The sequence below is a fragment of the Danio rerio genome, chromosome 9, assembly GCF_052040795.2.
Source record: "Danio rerio strain M-AB ecotype USA chromosome 9, GRCz13ab, whole genome shotgun sequence".
Classification (NCBI taxonomy): Eukaryota; Metazoa; Chordata; class Actinopteri; order Cypriniformes; family Danionidae; genus Danio; species Danio rerio.
In genome coordinates, this window is record NC_141029.1 from 3,926,752 (window position 1) to 3,949,819 (window position 23,068).

Sequence of the window (23,068 nt, forward strand, 5' to 3'; positions counted from 1 at the left end):
AAATGCTCCAGTTCAGAATTTCATTTCAAATTGGGAAGAAAGGCCTGATCAGTAGCTTAAAGGCCCAAACATGTGCGATCCATACAACCACTTAACTTTAAATGCAAAAAGCAGAGAAAGTGTGCTTTTTCAGGTGAATATATTATAAAGTTGTATCTATTTGAGCCGATCTCCACCTGACAGAACCTGAGGAGGATGAAGGGAAATCCAGCAGCTCATCGCTAAGGCTTAAAACCGTAATACCACTGATGCTAATATGCTAATAGACGGGACAGTATAAGTATCGTTTTAAAGACTGTCCCGTGTGAAAGTACATCCTGATCAACTCTGTTAAAGTTACTCGCTTTCTAGCTGACATTAAGAGGATTTCACAAAAAAGTTGGCAGCAAGTTTACTCGACTTTCCCACGATGCCGCGCTCGGTTGCCAGATCTCACCTACTGAAAACAGGTGGAGGAAGAAAAACGGGATGTAAAAAAAGCTGGAAAGCGTCTCATCAGAGTCTGACTTCTTTAAATAAGTCATCCATGCTGCAAGCTTTAAATAAAACATACACTACAACTAAACAAAAACTAATAATGTTTTCGTACTTAAGAGTTAAGACTTTTACTTCAGACTTTTTGTCTTGCTTATAGTCTATTTGTATTATTATTTTGGAATTTTATTTTTTATTTATTATTTTGCATCATTTGTTTGTTTATTTATTAGTTTCGTTTGTATTATTATTTTGTATGCTTTTTTTATAAAACTTAATGACAAAAAATTTAAGGCAACAAATATTTGTTCTTTTAACTCATTTCAATATTTTTATATTTTATTTTAATTATTTTGTAAAATTTATACATTTATTATACATTTATTTTGTGTTTTTTTGTATTAATAAATTTATTTATATTTTTATTTTGTATTATTTATTTGTGTGTTTTACTTATTATTCAGTTTTAGTTACATTATTATTTTATAAAATAGTTTTTGTCTTGTTTTGTCCACTTTTTTAAATCAAGAAGCATTTTCTACACTATAAAATTGTAAAGGCAACACACATTTGTATGTTGCTTTAACTTATTTTAATATTTAGTTTTATTTGTGTAATTTTGTATTATTTATTTAGGTATTTATTTATATAATATACATTTATTTTATTTGCATTATTAATTTGTACAATTTATTTAAAGTCATTTAATATTTCAGTCAAAAAGTCATGACAACAAATATTTTTATGTTTCTTTAACCTGTTAATGTCTGTGTGATTTCAGCTCAAATATTAGTGTTGTGTTAGTATAACGATATCGAGTTTATGTGCAACTTAATACAACAAACAATACGTTTGGCAAGGATTAAATCCCCTTCTGTGAGCAATATTCCCATACTATGCAGAATCCACAGGTTTGTTTATGAGATTAAAGTACAGTGTGTTTCTGAGTCTGCTGTGTATTCATTACAGCGAGTGTGTCAGCGTGTCTGACAGATGGCGGGACTAGAAAAACACTAAACAGACTGCTGGATCCAATGCAATCGCATGGCAATGCACAACTTTTTGATTTAGTGGCTAATTCCTAGTTCGGGTTCCCATACAAATTCTAAAAACAACTATTTATTAACAAATAATTGTGTTTTAGAACTCTCATTCTGCGGTTGAAAATCTGACCGGCGGATGTTTACTTACTCCCAGGGCCGTTTATATCGAAATTGATATTTAGCCGCACCATGTTGGTGTTTCAAAACATCTAATTTTTATGAGGTGGGTCATTAGCCCATTGCTCAACCCCCAACCTGGAGGACCAGGACGTACACTAGGAAAAATGTTGTTTATTCAATTCACCTAAAGCGCATGTCTTTGAACTGTGGGGGAAACCAGAGCAAACATGCAAACTCCACACAGAAATGCCAACTGGCCCAGCCGGGACTCGAACCTGCAACATTCTTGCTGTGAGGCAACAGTGCTAAGCACTAAGCCACCGTGTTCCCCCAAAAAAGTACTAGCAGATGAAATTTTAATGTGAAGAAAGAAAAAAGTCTGATCATTTGAAATACTTAATGTGCACTTTTTCATTATTGTTTATTGTTATACATTTATTTTGCTTTACGTTTATTATTACTTTGAATTATTTATTTATCAATTTATTTTGTTTTATTTGTATTATTATTTGGTATCATTCATTTATTTTTTTCAGTTTTATTTGTATTATTAATTGCATCATTTGTGTATTCATTTATTTATCAATTTATTTTGTGTCATTTGTATTATTATTTGGTATTATTTATTTATTTCATTTTTTATTCAGTTTTATTTGTACTATTAATCCGATTTCATGATCTATGCTAAGCTAAGCTAAAAGTGCTCCCGCTAGACCCAGTGATTGTCTGACTGGAATCAAAATTGGTCAAACTCAACAGTTTAACTGTATGGGGAAAACAGTGGAGTGTTCCTCCAAACCTCCCAGAGTGCAACAGTTGAGTTTCACCATTTTGAATCCATTCAGCCGATCTTTGTCACTTTTAGCTTAGCATTAATCATTGAATAATATTAGACTGTTTGCATCTCGCTTAACAATAAAAGTAGAATTTGACTCTTTTGTAGTTACTTCCTGCACTATGAGTGATGGAAAATAACTACATTGCTATTCTGTAGTTCAATATGACTTGGATCTATAATCTTATTCTGAATCCTTGATTATTAGTATAGATGAGAGTATAGTTCCTATCCATAAACTAAGACCAGGCCGTATCCTGAGCTGCTGCTGCTGCTGCGCTGTTGGTCATGGGGGAGTGGAGAGCATGAGACTGATTCCAGTGATGCTCCAGGGACAGACGAGTCTTCGCTGAGGCCAGCTTCCAGCCTCCACTGCTGAGACTGCAGCTCTGCACAAGACTTTTGGCCAGTGGAGAAATTAAAATGGTTGTGGCGAACTGAGTCTGGTTTCTCTCAAGGTTTTTTTTCTTCACTCTCCTATTGGTGAAGTTATTTTCCCCTCTCCACTGTCATCTCTGGCTTGCATGGTTCAGGATCTTTGAGGAATCTGCTCTTCAGTGTTTGGACTCTCAATAATGACTTCAAACCACACTGAACTGAGCTAAACTGAACTGAACTTAAACACAAAAAACTGAGCTACACTGTTCCAGTTACTATGACCATTTATGTGAAGCTGCTTTGACACAATCTACATTGTAAAAGCGCTATACAAATAAAGCTGAATTGAATTGAATATCAGCCTAGAAAATAGCAAGTTTTTATTTAGTGTCAGTCTTAATAAACAGTGTTACTAGAGAAGAGTCAAGCTTTGAATAGGGAAATTATCAAAACAATTATTTCAATTTTGTGAGTGTGACGCTAATGGTCTAATCCGATTCCATGATAAGCTAAACTAAGCTAAAAGTTCTCCCGCCAGACCCAGAGAACGCCTGAATGGAATCACAATTGGTCAAAATCAACTTTTTAACTGAAGCTAGATTTTTTTTTTTTTTTAAAAAGTGGAGTGTAGCTTCAAACCTCCCAGAGTTAAACAGTTGAGTTTCACCATTTTTGAATCCATTCAGCTGATCTTTGTGTCTGGCGAAAGCACTTTTAGCTTAGCTTAGCATAAATCATTGAATATGATAAGACTGCATCTCACTGTACAACAAAAGAAAGTCAAACTTGTCTCTTGTGAAGAAAAATAACTAAATTGCTATTTTGTAGGTCAATATGGCTAGGAACTATACTCTCATTCTTATATAATACCCAGATCCTTGATTATTAGTATAGATTATAGTTCCTAACCATATCAGCCTAGAGCAGGGGTGTCCAAACTATGGCCCGCGGGCCATCTGTGGCCCGCAATCAGTTTTGTGCCGGCCTACACGAGGCTTTTTATAAATATTAATAGAATCTGGCCCGCTATACAAAAATGAACGTAATTCAATAAATAACCACTGAGTGTGGCTATTACATGCCTTCAATTAGGCAGCACTTCTTGTTATGAAGTAAAATTAACTGACCAAACTGAAAGAAACATAATTGATAATCACATTTTGGCGAGCCATGGCACAACCAAGAAAAAGGAAAATCAACAGTCAGTGCAGGAAGTTTCAGAAGTAAAAATTTATTTATTTATTTATTTATTTATTTATTTTTTAGATTTTTTGTCTTGTTTCAAGTCCAAATATCTAAAAAATCTTAAATAAAGGAGAATTTTCTAATTTGTTTTGAGAAGTTATATGCCAGTATTAAGTGAGTTTTTCCTTAAAACAAGCAAAATAAACTGCTAATGGGGTAAGCAAAATAATCTCCAATATTGGCAGATTAATTTGCTTGTTTTAAGGAAAAGCTCACTTAATTTTGGCATTTTATTTCTCAAAACAAGACAATATGTTTTGCTTCCCTGCTGAAAAATCCAGCTTAAACCAGCCTAGGCTGGTTGGCTGGTGTTAGCTGGTTGACCAGCCTGGTTTTAGAGGGGTTTTGGCCATTTCCAGGCTGGTTTCCAGCTATTTCCAGCCTGGTGTTAGCTGGTCAGGCTGGAAAATGACCAGCTAAATCCAGTTAAAACCAGCTTGACCAGCCTGGTTTAAGCTGGACATTGGCTAAGCTTCCCGCCTGGCTAGGCTGGTAAAGCTGGTTTTATCTGGTCATCTACAGAAAAATATTAAAACAATTCATTGGAATTTCTTGAGTGAGATGCTAATGGTCTAATCTGATTCCATGATCTATGCTAAGCTAAGCTAAAAGTGCTCCCGCCAGGCCCAGAAATCGCCTGAATTGAATCAAAATCAGTGAAGCTCAACTGTTTAACTCTATGGGAGCTATAGTTTTTCCAAAAAAAAAGTGGAATGTTCCTTTAAACTACCCTTTTACTCTGAGTTGCATTTGTGCATTTAATACTTGTCAGTTTTTTATATAAGTTGTTTACTAGCGTATACTAGCAATGTATTAAAATCCATTGTATAGAGTTTACGTTAAAGTATATTAGCATAAAATCTCATTATTCTGATACTTCAGATGCTAGTTCCTTATGCAAGAGCTTCAGAACAAATCAAAGAGAAGATTTTGGCTTCAGCCCAAACCGAGATTAAGTTCATTTGGGCGCACGCTACCTAGAGGAAATGCGCACTTCCCCGAACTTAATCCACCAGAAGTGAGTGAAGGCACACTAACTAGGGATGACACTATCTGTTGCTGTGCACACATTTAATTTGTTTTTGTTACTCATTGGTGCTAATCCGGTAAAACTTTTTGATCTGGCGCTCGATGATGCATTCAGATGACATGTTCAGAGGTGTGTTTCGCAGCCAACACACTGAGTAAAGCCCAGATCAGACTCTTCTAACACTCCCACTCCCCAGAACCCTTCAGGCCAATGTGCAGGCCTGCCATCCGCACGGAAATAAACAAGAGAAGGCAGCGTAAAGTGCTTCTTCTGGAGTCCTCTTTATGCTTTTCAAGGACACTTATGTACGCGGAAAGAAGAAAAAATAACACATGATTGTCTTTATGTGTCCATACTTCGTAAGTTAGTTCTCTTCTGTTGCTCTCTCTTCTAAAAGGGATCAGACGTCATGGTTTATGAAAGCTGAGCTCCTTATGTTAACCCGCTTTATAAAGATTATGCGTTTGGTAAACATACATGTCAGCAGTGAGAAAACAAGAACGGTAATTTATGATTCTGAAAGAGAGGGAAGGACTCGAGTGCTTGGTCTGAACTTGAACAAACATTCGATGAATGATTATTTATCGATGATATGTCTATGCTTTACATGCTGTCGATCAGAAAATCATTTCAATTAAATAAAAAACTTAAAAAATCATTTGCCACACATGCATTTAGCAATTTGCAATGAACGCCATTGTTTTTCTTGTGAAATTCCCAAGAAGTTTGATGTGTCACATGACCCTCTTCCTATTGAAAAAACAAAAGTTGGATCCAAGATGGCCGACTTTAAAATGGCCACCATGGTCACCACCCATCTTGAAAAGTTTGCCCCCTCACATATACTAATGTGCCACAAACAGGACGTAAATATCACCAACCTTTCCCATTTTATTAAGGTATATCCCAGGGGTGGCCAACCCTGTTCCTGGAGAGCCACCTTCCTGCAGATTTCAGTTGCAACCCATATCAAACACACCTGCCTGTAATTATCACATGGTGTTCAGCTCCTATTTAACTGGTTCAGGTGTGTTTAATATGGGTTGCAATTGAAATCTGCCGGAAGGTGGCTCTCCAGGAACAGGGTTGGCCACCCCTGGTGTCTCCATATAAATGGCCCACCCTGTAAAACTGCTCTTTTCATTTACAGCACTTCATTTTCGCATTGACATTTAATATCTCTTATTTAAATACTTCATGAACAGCAGCTAAGCTAATTATTTTCTTCTCTATTTCCACCTGGGAATGCTCATCCCGAGACCTCTAGAGAGGCAGCACTCCCTGCTGAAAAATCCCGTTTAAACCAGCCTAGACTGGTTGGCTGGTTTTAGCTGGTCGACCAGGCTGGTTTTAGAGGGGTTTTGGCCATTTCCAGGCTGGTTTCCAGCCATTTGCAGCCTGGTCTTACGTGGTCAGGCTGGAAAATGACCAGCCAAATCCAACTAAAACCAGCTTGACTAGCCTGGTTTAAGCTGGATATAGCTGGTTTTGGCTGGACTCCCAGCTTGGCTAAGCTGGTCAAGCTGATTTTAGCTGGTCAGAGATTTTGATCTATATTGACATGAACGCATCAAGCAGTCACTGCAGATTTGATGGCTGCACATCCATGATGTGAATCTCCCTGTTCCACCACATCTCAAAGGTGCTCCATTTGATTGAGATCTGGTGACTGTGGAGGCCATTTGAGTACAGTGAACTCAGTTTCATGTTCAAGAAACCAGTCTGAGATGATTCACGCTTTCTGACATGGTGTGTTATCCTGCTGGAAGTAGCCATCAGAAGATGGAGACACTGTGGTCATAAAGAGATGGACATGGTCAGCAACAATACTCAGGTAGGCTGTGGCCTTGAAACGATGCTGGTTGGTTGGTACTAGTTGGTATTAGTTGGTTCTAATAGACCCAAAGTGTGTCAAGAAAATCTCCCCCACACCATTACACCACCACCACCAGCCTGAACCATTGATGAAAGGCAGGATGGATCCATGCTTTCAAGTTGTTGGCGCCAAATTCTGACCCCACCATTCGAGTGTTGCAGCAGAAATGGAAACTCATCAGACCAGGCAACGCTTCTCCAATCTTCTATTGTCCAGTTTTGGTGAGACTGTGTGAATTGCAGTCTCAGTTTCCTTTTCATAGCTGACAGGAGTGGCACCTGTTGTGCTCTTCTGCTGCTGTAGCCCATCTGCCTCAAGTTTGGATGTGTTGTGTGTTCAGAGATGCTCTTCTGCAGACCTCGGTTGTAACGAGTGCTTATTTGAGTTACTGTTGCCTTTCTATCAGCTCTGGCCATTCTCCTCTGACCTCTGGCATGAACAAGAGATTTGCCCCCCACTGAACTGCCGCTCACTGAATATTATTATTATTATTATAAATGAGGGAGTGACACTTAAGCATAAGATCTGTCTTATTCATGACATTTCATATCATGATTATTAAGTGCCTTATGAACACACCCTTCAACTAAAGTGTTACCCAAATACTTCCTTTAAAGCTCTGGCGTGTGTATTGATCCTACAGCATGAGTGTAGCTTTAAAATCATAGACCGCAAGGCTTTCAGTTCAGTCAAAAACACACACACACCGCCCGATTACAGCTGGGATCAGATCAGAGACTCAGATCAGTGCACTTAACGTCCAGTAAAGTCAAGAGAAATGTGTTTGGGTCTCAGTGTAACACGCTGGCCATGACCTTAAGAACATTTGATATGGAGAGGTTACAGAGGGATAGCGTGTGTGTGCATGTGTGTGTGTGTCTCCAGGGTGACAGCAGCAGGATGAGAGGCAGGAAGTGAGCAGAACTCCAGACATCTGGCACTGCCGTCTCCCCTGACACACACACACATACACACACACACTCTGATCTCCTCCGATCAAAGTCTGCCCTGCTTACTCTTCCCCAACACACACACACACACGAACACTTCCAAATAACACTCACACACACTTACACGTGTTCTCCTCACAGACAGAATCAAGCTTTTAGTTTAGCCAACAGCTCCTCTGATGAAGGCATCAAACTGTGATCTAAAAGCAGTGTGTGTGTGTGTGTGTGTGTGTGTGTGTTTGCGTGTTGGCTCTCAGGGCGGTCCAGTCAGCAGTTCTGTTCTTTGCATATTCAAGGTGAGCTAATTTGACTTAAACAGCTTTAAACAGCGAGAGTCAGAGTTCCTGCTGGGAGATTTTTATCCTCCGGCACTGCCTGAGAGGGAATACATTAAGTGACAGATTGAACGGTGTGAACTGCGCAGTTACAGCTGGACAACATGCTAACTATTAGCATCGCTACTACATTTGAAGGCTAAAGCTACCAAAGGTTTTTCAGGAGCAGCGGCGAGAGCAGAAATGGTCAAGTTGGAGGATCTCTGGCAACTTGTTTGGAGCTCTCATTTAGTCTCTATCCGATGATGTCATTCTGAAATAAGGCTGCGAGTGGTAATGAATGGGAAGTTTCCACTGAGCACTTCGCTTTGAGGAGAACACGGTGGCTTAGTGGTTAGCACTGCCGCCTCACAGTAAGAAGGGCTCTCCTTCGAGTCCCGGCTGGGTCAGCTGGCATGACTTTGCATGCTCTCCCTGTGTTGGCTTTCCCCAACAGTCCAAAGACATGCGCTAGAGGGGAATTGAATAAACTAAATAGGCCATACTGTATATGTGTGAATGAGTGTGTATGGGTGTTTCCCAGTACTGGGTTGCAGCTGGAAGGGCACCTGCATATGCTGGATAACTTGGTGGTTCATTTCGGAATAATAAAGGGACTTAGCCGATGGAAAGTGAATGAATAAATTGACAACCTTGGTTTGGTAGAGTACGGTATTTTATTTCCCGAAAATGGAACCATACCATACCAATTTTGGGTATTTTTTTCTGTTATTTTTTATTCTGTTATTTCTCTGTATAATAGTTCGTATACAAAAAAGGCATATTGTTAAACTGCAGAGTTAAATCCTCAATATAAAAAGCAGAGATCGAGGTCCCAAAATGCAATTCGTAACCATAATTATACAGAAAACTCTGGTAATAAACTGATTTTTATCAAACAGTGTAGGGGAGAACAATTGGACGAAAGTAACGAATTAATTTTCTCGAAGTCCTGAAAACATTTGCTTTCCGGTCTGTAACAGTACATTCAGCATGCAAACCTTGATGGAGCTGCCAAATATCAGCTGATTTCAGGACTGTGCGCCACATATTGGTTCGAATTTCAGTTTTTAAGTGCAGAAAGTAAATATATTGTAGCAGTTCTTTCTTTCATATTACAAGTTGTGTTTCACCTTTCATGCACCACACAGTAATGATTAATCCACAGGTTATTTTCGAAATTTGTACCTTTTTTAATTAGTGGCTAATTAGTATGAATTTGTACCATCTAATTCATACAATTTAGTATGATTTGCTCATCACCCAATGACGGTTGGGGTTAGGGGTGGGGTTTGGTGCCACGCCTCCTTTTTAAAATCGTACATTTTCGTACGACTGAACTCATACAAATTCATACGAATTAGCCACTAAACTGAAAAAACATAAAATACTTGCGTTTCCTCGTGATATCAGGCTGGTTATTTAGCGCAATACCACATCCTTAAGTTTGAAATGTCAAAAGTAAGTAAATCAGGTTTAAATGAAATCGTTTTGAAGTTGTTCTACAATATGTTTAAAATTGTTTAAAGTTGTTTAAAATATCACCTGATGTTGATAGACCACACTTATGAGTTAGTAACCACACCAAAAGTATAGTTCTATCCAAAACATTATCTTTTAAAAATAAATTTTTATGAAAAAAAGGTATTTTCGTCCCCGCTCTCCCAGATGATTTGCAATATTAAGCTAGTTTTGTAGTGTCAGCTTGATGTGTTTATAAGGTAAATGCTAACTCATTATTAAAATGTCAAGTCCATCCTCTTGTACCTCCTGTAATACGTGTCAGAAAGGTAATTTATTTTAACAAAATGTTCCTAATGGCAAAACTTTAATTAAGTCTAATCTTTCGGACTTTGATGATTTTACCGCTGCCATTGTTTCTGACGTATCCCTCCTCATGTCACAAATTTAAGAGGGGCCAATCCTGATAGCCTCATTTACGTTGGCAAGCCCAAAGTGTACATAAGTATAGCTGCAGGGAGTCATTTTTGAGCACAAGAAAGTCAGAAGCAAAGTGACAAGCTAAGCTAGCATAGCAAGAAATTTGCAGAGCAGTGGAATGAGTATTTGAACAACTGAATTATTGGCTGATTGGCTAGTTGGCTAGAACATTGGCATTGATTGATTGATTGACTGATTGATTAACTGATTGATTGATGAACATGAGACTGTTTCCAGTGACTCTCCAGGGACAGATGAGTCTTCGCTGAGGCCAGCTTCCAGCCTCCACCGCTGAGACTGCAGCTCTGCACAAGCCAGTGGAGAAATTAAAATGGTCGTGCCCAACTGAGTCTGGTTTCTCTCTAGGTTTTTTCTTCACTCGCCTCGGTGAAGTTTTTCTCCCTCTCTGCTGTCGCCACTGGCTTGCATGGTTTGGGATCGGTAGAGCTACCCATCAATGAATTTGCAATTTAGTGTTTGGACTCTCAGTAATGATTTAAACCACACTGAACTGAGCTAAACTGAACTGAACCTAAACAATCAAAACTGAACTACCCTGTTCCAGTTACTATGACCATTTATGTGAAGCTGCTTTGACACAATCTACATTGTAAAAGCCCTATACTATTAAAGCTGAAGTGAATTAAATTGAATTGATTGATTCATTGATTGGCTGATTGATTGGCTGAAAAACAACTGATTGGTTGGTTCATTGGTTGTTTGTTTGTTTGTTTGTTTGTTTGTTTGTTTGTTTGTTTGTTTGTTTGTTTGATTGATTGATTGATTGAATAGTTGGTTGGTCGGTCGGTTCATTGGCTGATTGGTTGGTTGGTTGGCTGATTGACTGAAAAATGATTGATTGGTTGGTTCATTTGTTGTTTTTTTGATTGATTGATTGATTTAGTTGGTTGGCTGGTTCATTGGTTGGCTGATTGGCTCGTTAGCTAAAATAAGATTGATTGGTTTGTTTATTAGTTGTTTGATTGGTTGATAGATTAATTAGTTGGTTGGTTCCTTGACTGATTGGTTGATTGTTTGGCTGAAAAATTATTGATTGGTTGGTTCATTGATTGATTGATTGATTTGTTGGTTGTTTGATTGATCGTTTAATTGTTTGATTAAATGATTAATCGGATGCTTCATTGGCTGATTGGTTGGTTGGTTCAAAATTGATTGATTGATTGATAGCTTGATTGATTGATTGATTGATTGGCTGATAAGTTGGTTCTCTGAAAAATATTGATTGGTTGGTTCATTGATTGATTGATTGATTGGTTGGTTTATTGGTTGTTTGATTGATCGTTTAATTGTTTGATTAAATGATTGATTGGTTGGTTGATTGGCTGATTGGTTGGTTGGTTCAAAATTGATTGATTGATAGCTTGATTGATTGATTGATTGATTGATTGATTGATTGATTGATTGATTGATTGATTGATTAGTTGATTAGTTGATTGGTTGGTTTACTGACTGATTGGTTGGTCGGTTGGCTGAAAACATGATTGATTGATTAACTGATTGGTTTGGTTGGTTCATTGGCTGATTGGTTGGCTGAAAAATTGATTGACTGATTGATTGATTTAATCATTGTCTTAGTAATGGGGAAGTTCTGAGCTCTGAGAGTTCTGTTTGTTTGCCCCCTCTATTTCTTTATATTTCTTTCAGTTATTCAAATCATTCCACACGTTGCCTTTTACACAGGAATAGAAGTCGTGACTTTCGATACAATAAAAAAAAAAGCACACAAAAAAAAACAGGGGACCTTTGGGCTCATTTTAGCATTCATTAAAACTACTCTACCTCCAAAATATTTTTAACACCAGTTCCTATGAATAATAATGATAATTATTATACTGTAGGGATGATGACAGTCAGAGGTGTGTTTGTGTGTTTTGAGACAGACAGGATGAGCGGGGGTCACCTGCTTTCAGTCTGGTGGAGTTAGTGTGTCTGTCGAACCCAGGCGTGCTGTGGTGATCTGACAGTAATCCACAGCCACTGCAGTGCGGAGTGTGTGTTACATTATCTGTCTTAATCCGCTAATCCGCGGACACACAGCTAATCTCAATCCCACCCCCACACACACCTTCCTCAGTAATCACTCTAATGATGGACCCCCGGCAACCGCCTTTCCACCCCTGACTGACACACACACACGCACGCACACACACACACACACACACACACACACACTCCTCCCAGGCAGCTTTCATTAATGGAATTCACAGCCCAGGGCGAAACACAAAGCAAACATATGTTCAGCAAATATGTGTGTGTTTTGGTCTCTGTGTCACTGTAACTGAGAGCGTTTAATAGAGTCACTGGCGTGTGCGAGTCTTTGATGTGATTCGCTTTTTTTTTTTTTAAACCCTCGACAAAGACACACATCTCTCATCCACTGCCTGGCCCAAAAATGAAAGCTCAGCCAAAGCGTAAGCTGATATGACAGGACACGAGAATGAGGCACTTCTTGAATTAAAGGAGTAGTTCAGCTGAAAAACGAAGACTGTCATCTCTGCTTTTTGACAATCTCCTCCTCATCTGGGCCCACACCTGTATGACTTTCTTTTCGATTCGCTCATGTAGCTGATTCTTCCCAAGCTCCAAAAAACAAGCATAATGTGTTCCATATGACTTTGTGTGAGGGCCTACATTTTTAGCTTGTAATTCATTAATAATCTTTTTTCCTCTAGCTCTCATTTCGGGCTCTATTTTGACGGTCCATGCGCAGAGCGCAAAACGCAGGGCGCAAACGCTTTCAGGGCGTGTCAGGACGCATTTTTGCTAATTTAAGGACGGAAAATCTGCCTTGCGCCAAGACGCATGGTCTAAAAGGGTTGAGTTTATTTTCTTAATGGCTTCAGACCCCAGCAAGCTACTCAGGGGTCCACCTCTCTCCCTGGACTTGCAGTCTGGGCCCCAGAGGGCCCCCTTGCCATTCAAATAGTGGTCTCTGACCCCAGCAAGCTACCCAGGGGCCCAAGCCATTTTAAAAAAGTATCACCAAAACCAGCTGAAGGATTTGGTACCTTAGCTGTCAATCTGACATTACAATGAATTTATTTATGAAAATTGATTGTTAAATAGTATATATTCAGTAATATAACATTTTATTTTGGATTTTTCACAGCAAGAAGATCTCTAGTTCGAGTCCCGACTGGGCCAGTTGGCATTTCTGTGTGGAGTTTGCATGTTCTCCCTGTGTTGGCGTAGGTTTCCTCCGGGTGCTCCGGTTTCCTCCACAGTCCAAACTCATGTGCTCTAGGGGAACTGGATGAACTAAATTGGCTGGAGTGTGTGAGTGTGTGTGTGTGTGAATGTGAGTGTGTTTGGGTTTGTGTTTGGCTAGAGGGGCATCCACTGCGTATAACATATGTTGGCAGTTCATTCCGCTGTGAAATGTGAAATTCCGCAACCTCTGATAAATCAGCCGAAAAAAATTATGGGTTTTAAATAGCCATTAGGCTTTTTTTGTGGTGACTTTCCATCAGGGCTTAATTTGTGCCAGAACACACCGGATCCGGCACCTCTGAAATCTGATCCGGCACCTCATTTTACTGACCCCCCTTTTCAATTGCCCTCCTTCCCCGTCCGCTATTCACTTCCACTTTCATCCGCGCCAACCAACATTACTTTCATTACTTTCAAAAGTAACTTTCCCCAACACTAAAGGTGAAGAAGGGGGAGGGGCAAGACAGATACTAGAGAGCATTTGATTAGTCAGAAGATTTGATCAGAAACTGAAGTATGAGGTGACGTTGTAGTTGGCCGGCGACTTGCAGGAATTACACTTATTACTAAGCTATACCTACATGCTATTTCAGAGAAAATATTCAGAGCAGCAGTGAACAATATAGGGAGCGCGTCACAGGCTGATATTGTTCAAAAATGAACCAATGTGAATATAAAACCAACTTCAGCTCAGTAAAGCAGGCTAGGTGGAATCGTGCTATTTACCCATGTTTTGTTTTTAACTAAATAAAAATCTAGATCATTGATGCTGTAAAAAGACCTTAAGAAACTGGAAATAGTCACATCAATATTTCGCCTGAAGATTTCAGCGGCTAAACAACACTTCTGTGCATATAACCCATTAATAACAACACAATCTACATCAGCTTTGAGTGACTTAAAGAGCTTAAAAAAATAACATTACCTGTCTAAAAACAGCCATGCCCAGAAAGCATTTTGTGTTTTTAAAAGATTTGTAATAGATGTCTAATAGACATCCAAGCATAGTCGTCTTAGCTAAAACAAGGCTAAATTTGGGCCGCCAGTGAATATCTAATAGACGCTTAAGAATAGGCCAAAACTAGACTAGTCATCAAATAAACAGAAATGAATGACTATGTCTGACTAATGTCTGTCCAATCTGTCTATTTGATGACTACAGTCTAGTTTTGGGCTATACTTAGAAGCCAGATTTTCACTGACGGCTGAAATTTAGGCTTGTTTTAGCCAAGCTGTCTACATTTAGATGTCTAGTAAACACAAAATTGATTACTGGGTGGTGTCGTCCTTCCTTCAGCGTGCAAAAGTAACTGGAAGCGGCTGGAAGGGCATTTGCTGTGTAAAAATGTGCTGGATAAGTTGGCGGTTCATTCCGCTGTGGCGACCCCGGATTAATAAAGAGACTAAGTCGAAAAGAAAATGAATGAATGAATGTATTACTATTGGAGTGTGAAGAGACTTTCAACCAGCACACCAAAAAAGGGTCCTGGAGACAATCCCCTACTGCAGCGGTTCCCAACAGGGGGGTCACGGCCCACAAGGGGGCCTCAGCGAGCTTTGTGTGGGTCGCGTCATACTAAAAAATATCTTAGCAGTGAAAAATTAGGAGAACGATCATGTTGCCTTAGCTCATTTTATCCCCTAGCTCAGTGGTCCTCAACCATCGGTCTGTGGATCAATTGGAACCGGGCCGTACAAGAAATCATTAATTATTTCTGTTTTATTTATTATCTGAGTCTAAATGATCTTTTATTTTGAAAAAGTCTTTTATTTTGAAAAATGACCGTATGGTCACCTGAGCGCAAAAAATTTAACCCACAAGCAGCAAAATGAGTAAGAAACAGACGTCCTTGGAAAGATTCTTTGCTAAGGGAAAAACGCCCAGCAAAAGACCCCCGGACTGCCAAGGAATGGATCCGCAACCCCCCTGTCAACAAATCAGGTGAACCCAACAAAGAAAATCAACTGATGGAGATTGCAAATGACAGCAGCCTTTGAGGGGTCATTCGCATATCGTGTATTTCTAGAGTTTGCACAAGTTTGCTGTTTCCAATGGAATTGCTCGGCTTGCGCACACAAGCGGTGTGACACGCTCGCACCAATAAATCTTGCGACGTGAGACCAGCGCAGGTCACGTGACAAGAATTGACCGATCAGCTTCAGCTTGTAAGGAATATTCAAATATCGGTAAGACTAATTTTCTAAGACAAAAACAAAACACACCAACACTGCAGTCCTTTGTACTTTTCTCCATAAATAAATACTGCATCAGAGAGTGACAGCAATGTTTTGCCAGTTTTTCATCCTCTGAGAAAATGGTTGATGGTCACATAGCAACCTACGAAACACCCACAACCCCCTGCAGTAAAATTGTCAAGCGTTGACCGCTTTGCAATGATAAAAAGGTTGAGGACCACTGCCCTCGCTGACCAAAATGGACAAATTTGCATTCCGTCCTCCACAACTGTCACCGACTCGGTCCCAGTCATTCCCCTCGCTGGCCAGCAGAGGCCGCCATCCCCGGATTTCTAAGCATTACATCATCCACCTAGACTGATCGTGCACACACCTGAACTGAATCCAGGTAACGACCCACGCTCCCTATATAAGCCACACTCAAACTCCAGTTCACTGCGAAGTCTTGTTTCAGCCCCGGCCAGCATTACTGAGCGTTATATGCTGCCTGATCTCCTGTGTATTACTCCAGCCCGTTTCTGACTCTGCTTTGCCTTCTGCCTGCCCACGACCCAAGCCTGATACACGGACTCTGATACTCGCTGCCTGCCCTTGATCCAAGCCTGATACACGGACTCTGAATCACGCCGCCTGCCTCTGACCCTTGCCTGGTAATTCACTCTGTGTCTGTCAGCCGCCAGCCTTGATACCTTTACTGCTACTGTCGATGTGTGTTTGCACCTTTGTGCATATTGTATGTTTGAGTAAGGGTGATTAATAAATACATTACAACAACAAAGACAGTCTCACTGATTCGCCTCACATCAATCCTCACACTAATTAAAAGAGCATAACAAATAACATGCAAGTAGTAAATTGTAATAGCCTATATTATTTTCCCCCCTATACACCTGTGTGAACACTGATATTTTTATTATTGAATGTCAAACAGGGCCAATTTAAAGGCCAATGGCTTACATTTTTCATTTACAAATGCCCTACTGATGTTTAGCTTTTATATTTTACATTAGGCTATTATTCATTCATTCATTCATTTTCTTTTCGGCTTAGTCCCTTTATTAATCCAGGGTCACCACAACGGAATGAACCACCAACTTATCCAGCACATGTTTTACGCAGCAGACGCCCTTCGAGCTGCAATCTCTAGGAAACATTAGGCTATTATTTGAGCATAAACATATCTAGATATACTAATAAAAATATTGTTTGTTTGAAATCAACATTTTTTGTCACCATTACTGCAAACTTATATGAGAGATTATATTATTAAATGTGGAGGGGGGCCTCACAATATTTCCCGGAGAAAAAGGGGGTCTCACCACTGTTGGGAACCACTGCTCTACTACACCTTTAAGTATCCTGCACACGTTTGAAAGTGTACACTCACCTTGTTTGCTCAGTGGCGCTCTCTCTCTGCTGTCACTCTGTTTGTCTGTTTTGGGCACAGACGCGTCACTGGAGCCGATGCCTGAGTCTGCGCTGACAGAGACAACCTAAAGACAAACACAAATTCACACCCACGTCAACAGAAGACACACCAGGAAACAAAGCAAACAAATACAAAACAAGCGCATTATGATGAATAAAACAGCAGCGGGTCCTTTGTGTGAATTAATTGAAGTGATTTATTAAGCGCAGGCTGCATCCATTAACGCACAGCGTTTGGCAACGGTAAGTGCTAATGCACTGGTACTCTCTCTCTCTCTCTCTCTGTCACGCTGGCTTCATTGTAATGCAGGAAATAACGGAGGCCGACTTCCACACACATTTAATTTTATCTTCGAATAAAAGAGCTATAGGAAAGAATTAATCTGCTTAACATTTCTAAGTACGCCCTCCAAAGGCGCGGGGCTGTTTTAATCTTACATATGCTCAGCAGAGTTACTGGCGAAAAAAAAAAGCTGTACGTTTTCTTTATCTCATCCTTTCAACATCAAATGGCGAGCAGCAAAAATTGGATCAGACTTCAAAGCTCGGCGATGTGCTCCAAGTCACAGAGTGGCTCTACTATTTCACATATTGAATTCGAGAAGGATATCAAAGTCCTAGCAAAAGAACCTCAGGTCTTTACTGGAAAAAAAAAAAAGAAGGGGGCTCCAACATCTGTAGAGAGAGCAGCGAAAAAGACAAATCACCTCAGGGAGAAGTCAGCGTTTACTCTCTACCACGCTTTTCCAGCCTTTTGATTCACTTCTTCTTCTCTCTCTCTACCTCCCTCTCAGTGGAGAAGTGGATTCTCAGCGAGGGAACTGTCTCTTTTGTCTGGAGCACTGTGCCGTTTGATCTGAGGCCTGCTCTGTGTGATATTCAGTGCGCTTAGGTGACAGTAGAGCTCATATTAACATGAGCTGCATCAAACGTGCAATTAAAGGAATAGTTCGCTCAAAACTGAACATTCTGTCAACATTTATTCATTCTCGTGGTGGTCGGATGGATGGTCGTGCTGCACTATTTAATATAAAAAAGAGGTACGGTGGCCAAGGGCAAAAAGCAACACAAAAGCAGGGTTAATCTTTAGGGTGTCTGCACACTGAAGTCCGAAATGTTTTTTTTTTATATATATTTTTTTTCTCATCCGCCACATTCTGTCTTTATACAGCAAGGACAATAAGTATTTTTAAGGTGCCATTGACTTGGAATTTTCACTGGATGTTGATAACAACCAGAGAAATCCATAAATGCAAAGACAACAAAACTAACTGGTTAAAATGACGCAGGGAAAAGTATTGAACACATGAAGAAAGGAAGGTGTAGAAAGGTAGTGAAGGTCCAGACAGCAGCTGAAAACTCTCAGAAGTTATTCAGCAACCCTTTCTAAATGAATATCAGCTGCTTCAATCCAACATCTACATTGGCAGGATGATGAAGATGAAAGCAGGGTGGACATTTCAGCAAGACAACGATCCAAAACACAGCCAAGGACTCTTGAATGCTTTCAGAGAAAGAAAACCAAGCTGTAGAATGGCCCAGACAGTCACCTGACTTGAATCCAATAGAGAATACTAAATAAAGCTCAGATTTGATGGACGGGACCCACAGAAGCATCAAGATTTTGACACTGTTGTGTAAAACTCACACCTGAGCAACGCATGCGGCTTCATTCTCCATATGAGAGGCGTCTTTAAAGGTGCCATCACCAAAAACGCAGTTTATAATAAGTATTAAATACATTTCAGTAGTTCAGCACTCTCTCCTTGTGTCATTCCAGTGTTATGACACATAACTAATTTTTCAGAATTTTTTTGTTTTGTTTTATTTTTACGTTTGGGTTTTTACCTAAATCTGATTCAATTCCGTGTCAACAGCTATTTCAGTAATATTATTCCCAGGAACAAACATAAAGTGTTCAATACTTATTTTCCCAGCTATATTCATTTATGCACTGTGCTTGACACGAAGTGATCTGTGCTGGTCAAATGGTGGCATTCTGTAGTTTGCCTTCCGCTTGTACGGAGGCTCGAAACTATCAAAACACTTCTCAAACACTTGTCCGGATGTGAAATACAGAAGAAAATTAACCCTTAAATTTAAGAAGTTTTGGATGCAGTTTGTCAATATGATTGATACAACGAGAGGTCAAGTAAATTTTTTAACATGAGAAAATTAGGGACAAACGTTTCGGATTCAGAGTGCAATAACCCTTATACTGAATTTTTTGAACGACTTGGAAAAGAAATACAAACACATTATACATTGAAATGTGGAGTCTAAAAATCTGTATAAAACTCAAAGAAATAATTAAGAAATATGTATGTTTTTACGACTATGATTTCTACATGAAATTATTCTTTATGTTTTCATATATACAGTTGAAGTCATAATTATTAGTCCCCCTAAATTATTAGCCCCCTTGTTTATTTTTTTCCCCAATTTCTTAATGGAGAGAAACATTTCAAAACATAATCAATTTAATAACTCATTTCTAATAACTCATTTATTTTATCTTTACCATGACAGTAATTAATATTTGACTAGATATTTTTCAAGACACTTCCATACAGCTTAACGTGATATTTAAAGGGTTAACTAGGTTAATTAGGTTAACTAGGCAGGTAAGGGTGATTAGGTGAGTTATTGTATAACAATGGTTTGTTCTGTAGACAGTCGAAAAAAAATTAGCTTAAAGGGGCTAATAATTTTGACCTTAATATGGTTCATAAAAAAATTAAACTGCTTTCATTCAAGCCTACATGAAACAAATAAGACTTTCTCCAGAAGAAAAAATATTATCAGACATGCTGTGAAAATTTCCTGAATCTGTTAAACATCATTTGGGAAATATTCAAAAAAAGAAAAAAAAATTCACAGCAGGGTGAAATATTCTGACTTTAACTGTAGATAGAAATATTATAAATATAAATTCAGGAACAACAAGTCTGACCTTTTCATCCGGCGAGTGATTGGTGGAAGATCTTTTGGAACTGGGTTGTCTGTGAGTAAAAAAATGAAAAAACATAACAAAAAAAAAAACATTAAGTATTAACATAAATACACATTCCAAAATGTTTTTGTATAAAACTAAACATTTTCAAAGGGATAGTTCACCAAATAATGAATATTCTGATTCAACATGAATTTATCTGTTTGAGTTTCTTCACTCTGCTGAACACAAAAGGAGATGTTGAGGCCAGCAGGTGACACTTAACCTGTGGTCTGTGGAGTACAAATGTTTGAAAACGTTTATTATTTGGTTCAAAAGCAAACTTTTGGGTATTTGGGTGTCATGTATTTGTAACATGTAACACAAAAAATGCTTTCATAATTCATGCAATAAATAATATTTAGTTTTTGTGCTAAATTTTTTAGAACATGGCATTATAAGAAGTTGATATTTCAATGAAATATTTCCCAAAAAATATATATTTCTGTAGCCACACCCAGGCCTGATCATTGCCACACCTGTTCGCAATAAAGAATTACTTAAACAGGACCTGACTGACAAACTGAAGTAGACCAAAAGATCCTCAAAAGCAAGACATCACGATGATTCAAAGAAATTTAAAAACAAACATTTGGGATTTACCAGTCTGGAAAAGATTACAAATTTAGGAAGGAACATGCTCTCATAATTCATGTGATAATTAATATGTTTATTTTTTTGTGCTTAAGGAATTTTTGGATATAAAATCATATGAAGTTGATAATAAAATGAAACATTTCCATAAAAATGTATGTCTCTAGTCACACCCAGGCTTCATTACTGCCACACCTGTTCGCAATCAAGAAATCACTTAAACAGGACCTGCTTGACAAAGTATACCAAAAGATCCTCAAAACAAACAAAAAATGACATCTACCATTCTGGAAAGGGTTTACATATTTAGGAGAAAAAATGCTCTCATAATCCATGCGATGATTAATATGTTTTGGGGTTTTTTTTGTGCTTAAAGGTGCAGTATATAAGTTTGACACCTACTGGATGAACAAGGTATTGCATTCCTAGATCAAAACACACACACAAGCGCAGGTTGTCAGATTGAGGACCAACAGGTGCAGGTGACTATTGAGCCTGAAGGCTGATTTAAATCATGTTCTAAATAAAAGCATCAGCACGCGACAGAGGCAAAACTTTACATTAAAAGGAAAATTTTGTCCTAACCAACACCTGACAATTAAATTTTAGAAACTATTACTCACAGCTGAACAACAAAAAACTAAAAATGATCACTTCAGGTACTTCATGTGCTTTAATCACTGTTATATGCTAGTAATGTGAGTTTGAATGCCATTTCACATGACATTTATTTCCATGAAAGCAGCAGCAGATAGTTCACCTCAGATCTTGAAAATAAAATAAACTGTTTAAAATTTACCTTTAGAACTGTGACTCAGTGCAAACCAACACATATCAGCGATTCAGCATATATATTTTATAATGTGAAACAGCTTGAATATGTATTAATTACATTATAAACCTTACCATTTTGTTGGAGTGCAATGAGTCCACTATTCTGTGCTTCTGAAAGGCTGTATTTAAAATTCTGTCATGTTTCGTCTGGTGCAAACGGCCAAATTGCTCATCACTGCAAATCTCATCATGAAGCGTGTTGTTTGGACACAGCAGTGCCTAATTTGTGAATTGCGAGTTCCCACACATCGGGGCAACAGATCGGGCATGTTACCCAAGGATGTAGAGTTGCCACACACAAAAGCGGAAAGCGGAAGGGGAGGGATGGCGGGCCGTTGGATGGTGGACGGGTGTTGTGGACGAAAGTGAAGAGCGGGGAACTTTGTCATGGACGAAAGTGAAGATGAAGAGGGAGGAGGGCGGTTGAGGAAGGGGATCAGTAAAATGAGGTGCCGGGTAAGATTTCAGAGGTGCCAAATCCGGATCCGGTGTGTTCCAGCACAAATGAAGCCCTGGGACACAGGGTTACAATGTAACCTGCTCACTTAATGCTTATGTTCATAATATTTATATTATTTGCTAATTAATAACCTTGCGTAATATAATAACCTTTCCATTTCGGAGGCTGTTACTGTCCTCCGTAGGTCACATTTCAACTACGGACACAGACTTTGAGAGCCTTCATGAATGAAATACGCAGTTTTCCACAAAGGCAACCCGGGTGCTGAAATTTAATTGGCTAAACTAGCATTGGAAGGGTTAAAGGGACCAAAACAAAAACAGATGTCTGGCTCGTAATGCACAATTTCAAGCAGAATATCTGACTTCAGCATTGTTTTTCAGATAAACAAGAATGTTTCTGAAATATCTGTAAACATATTATGGTATTGCTATTCTTTAGGAGAGTCAAAAACTTACATACAGCACCTCTAAAATATGCCACTGCAATATTTGACCCAAAGATTAACAGTCCTTTGGTTGCTGGATAAACGATAACACAACAAATGAAGATAAACTTCATAAAAAATAAATAAATAAATAATAAAAAAAAAAAACACACACACACACACACACAAAAGTTTGTCCTCTGTGTGAATAGATTTACACCAAATGTTCTGCGTATACAACCGACGCCATAAAACAGCAAATCAGAATGTGAAAAAAAGCTCTTGTGAACATGTGACCACCACAATATCAATGACATCATCATTAAGATCCCCCAGCCACCAATCATTACATAACTGCTTAGTGCAGTAGAGTCTGGGGGGCGTGTAAGATTTACATACATACACACACACACACACACACACACACACACACACACACACACACACACACACACACACACACACACACACACACACACACACACACACACACACACACACACACCTGCCCCTGTCAGCTAATGAGCATGTAGGTAAGTTTATGAACTTTACAAGAGAAAATTGGGCCAGTTGATGTCAAAATAAATCCATAACGCTCTTCTCCGGCTCTGATGAAACAGAATAGCAAAGTATGAGTTTTGAAGTTTTCCACCACTGAGACTTCTGATATAAACAAGCAATGAGAATCCCCTCTGATAAG

The 23,068-nt window shown here is 38.9% G+C and overlaps 1 protein-coding gene across 23 annotated transcripts in view; it reads right to left on the minus strand.

Moving 5' to 3' along the window:
* myo3b (myosin IIIB) overlaps nt 1-23,068 on the minus strand; it is a 217,320-nt gene that overhangs the window by 48,604 nt on the left and 145,648 nt on the right. For 22 of the 23 annotated variants that reach the window (XM_087267375.1, XM_087267374.1, XM_087267359.1 and 19 more), the window contains 2 exons: nt 20,015-20,063; nt 17,021-17,126 (listed from right to left, as the gene is read on the minus strand). In XM_087267375.1, coding sequence (XP_087123501.1) covers nt 17,021-17,126; nt 20,015-20,063 — 155 coding nt within the window. Of the gene's footprint in view, nt 1-16,724; nt 17,127-20,014; nt 20,064-23,068 lie in introns of all 23 variants that reach the window. The other variant, XR_015499044.1, reaches the window with a different exon arrangement.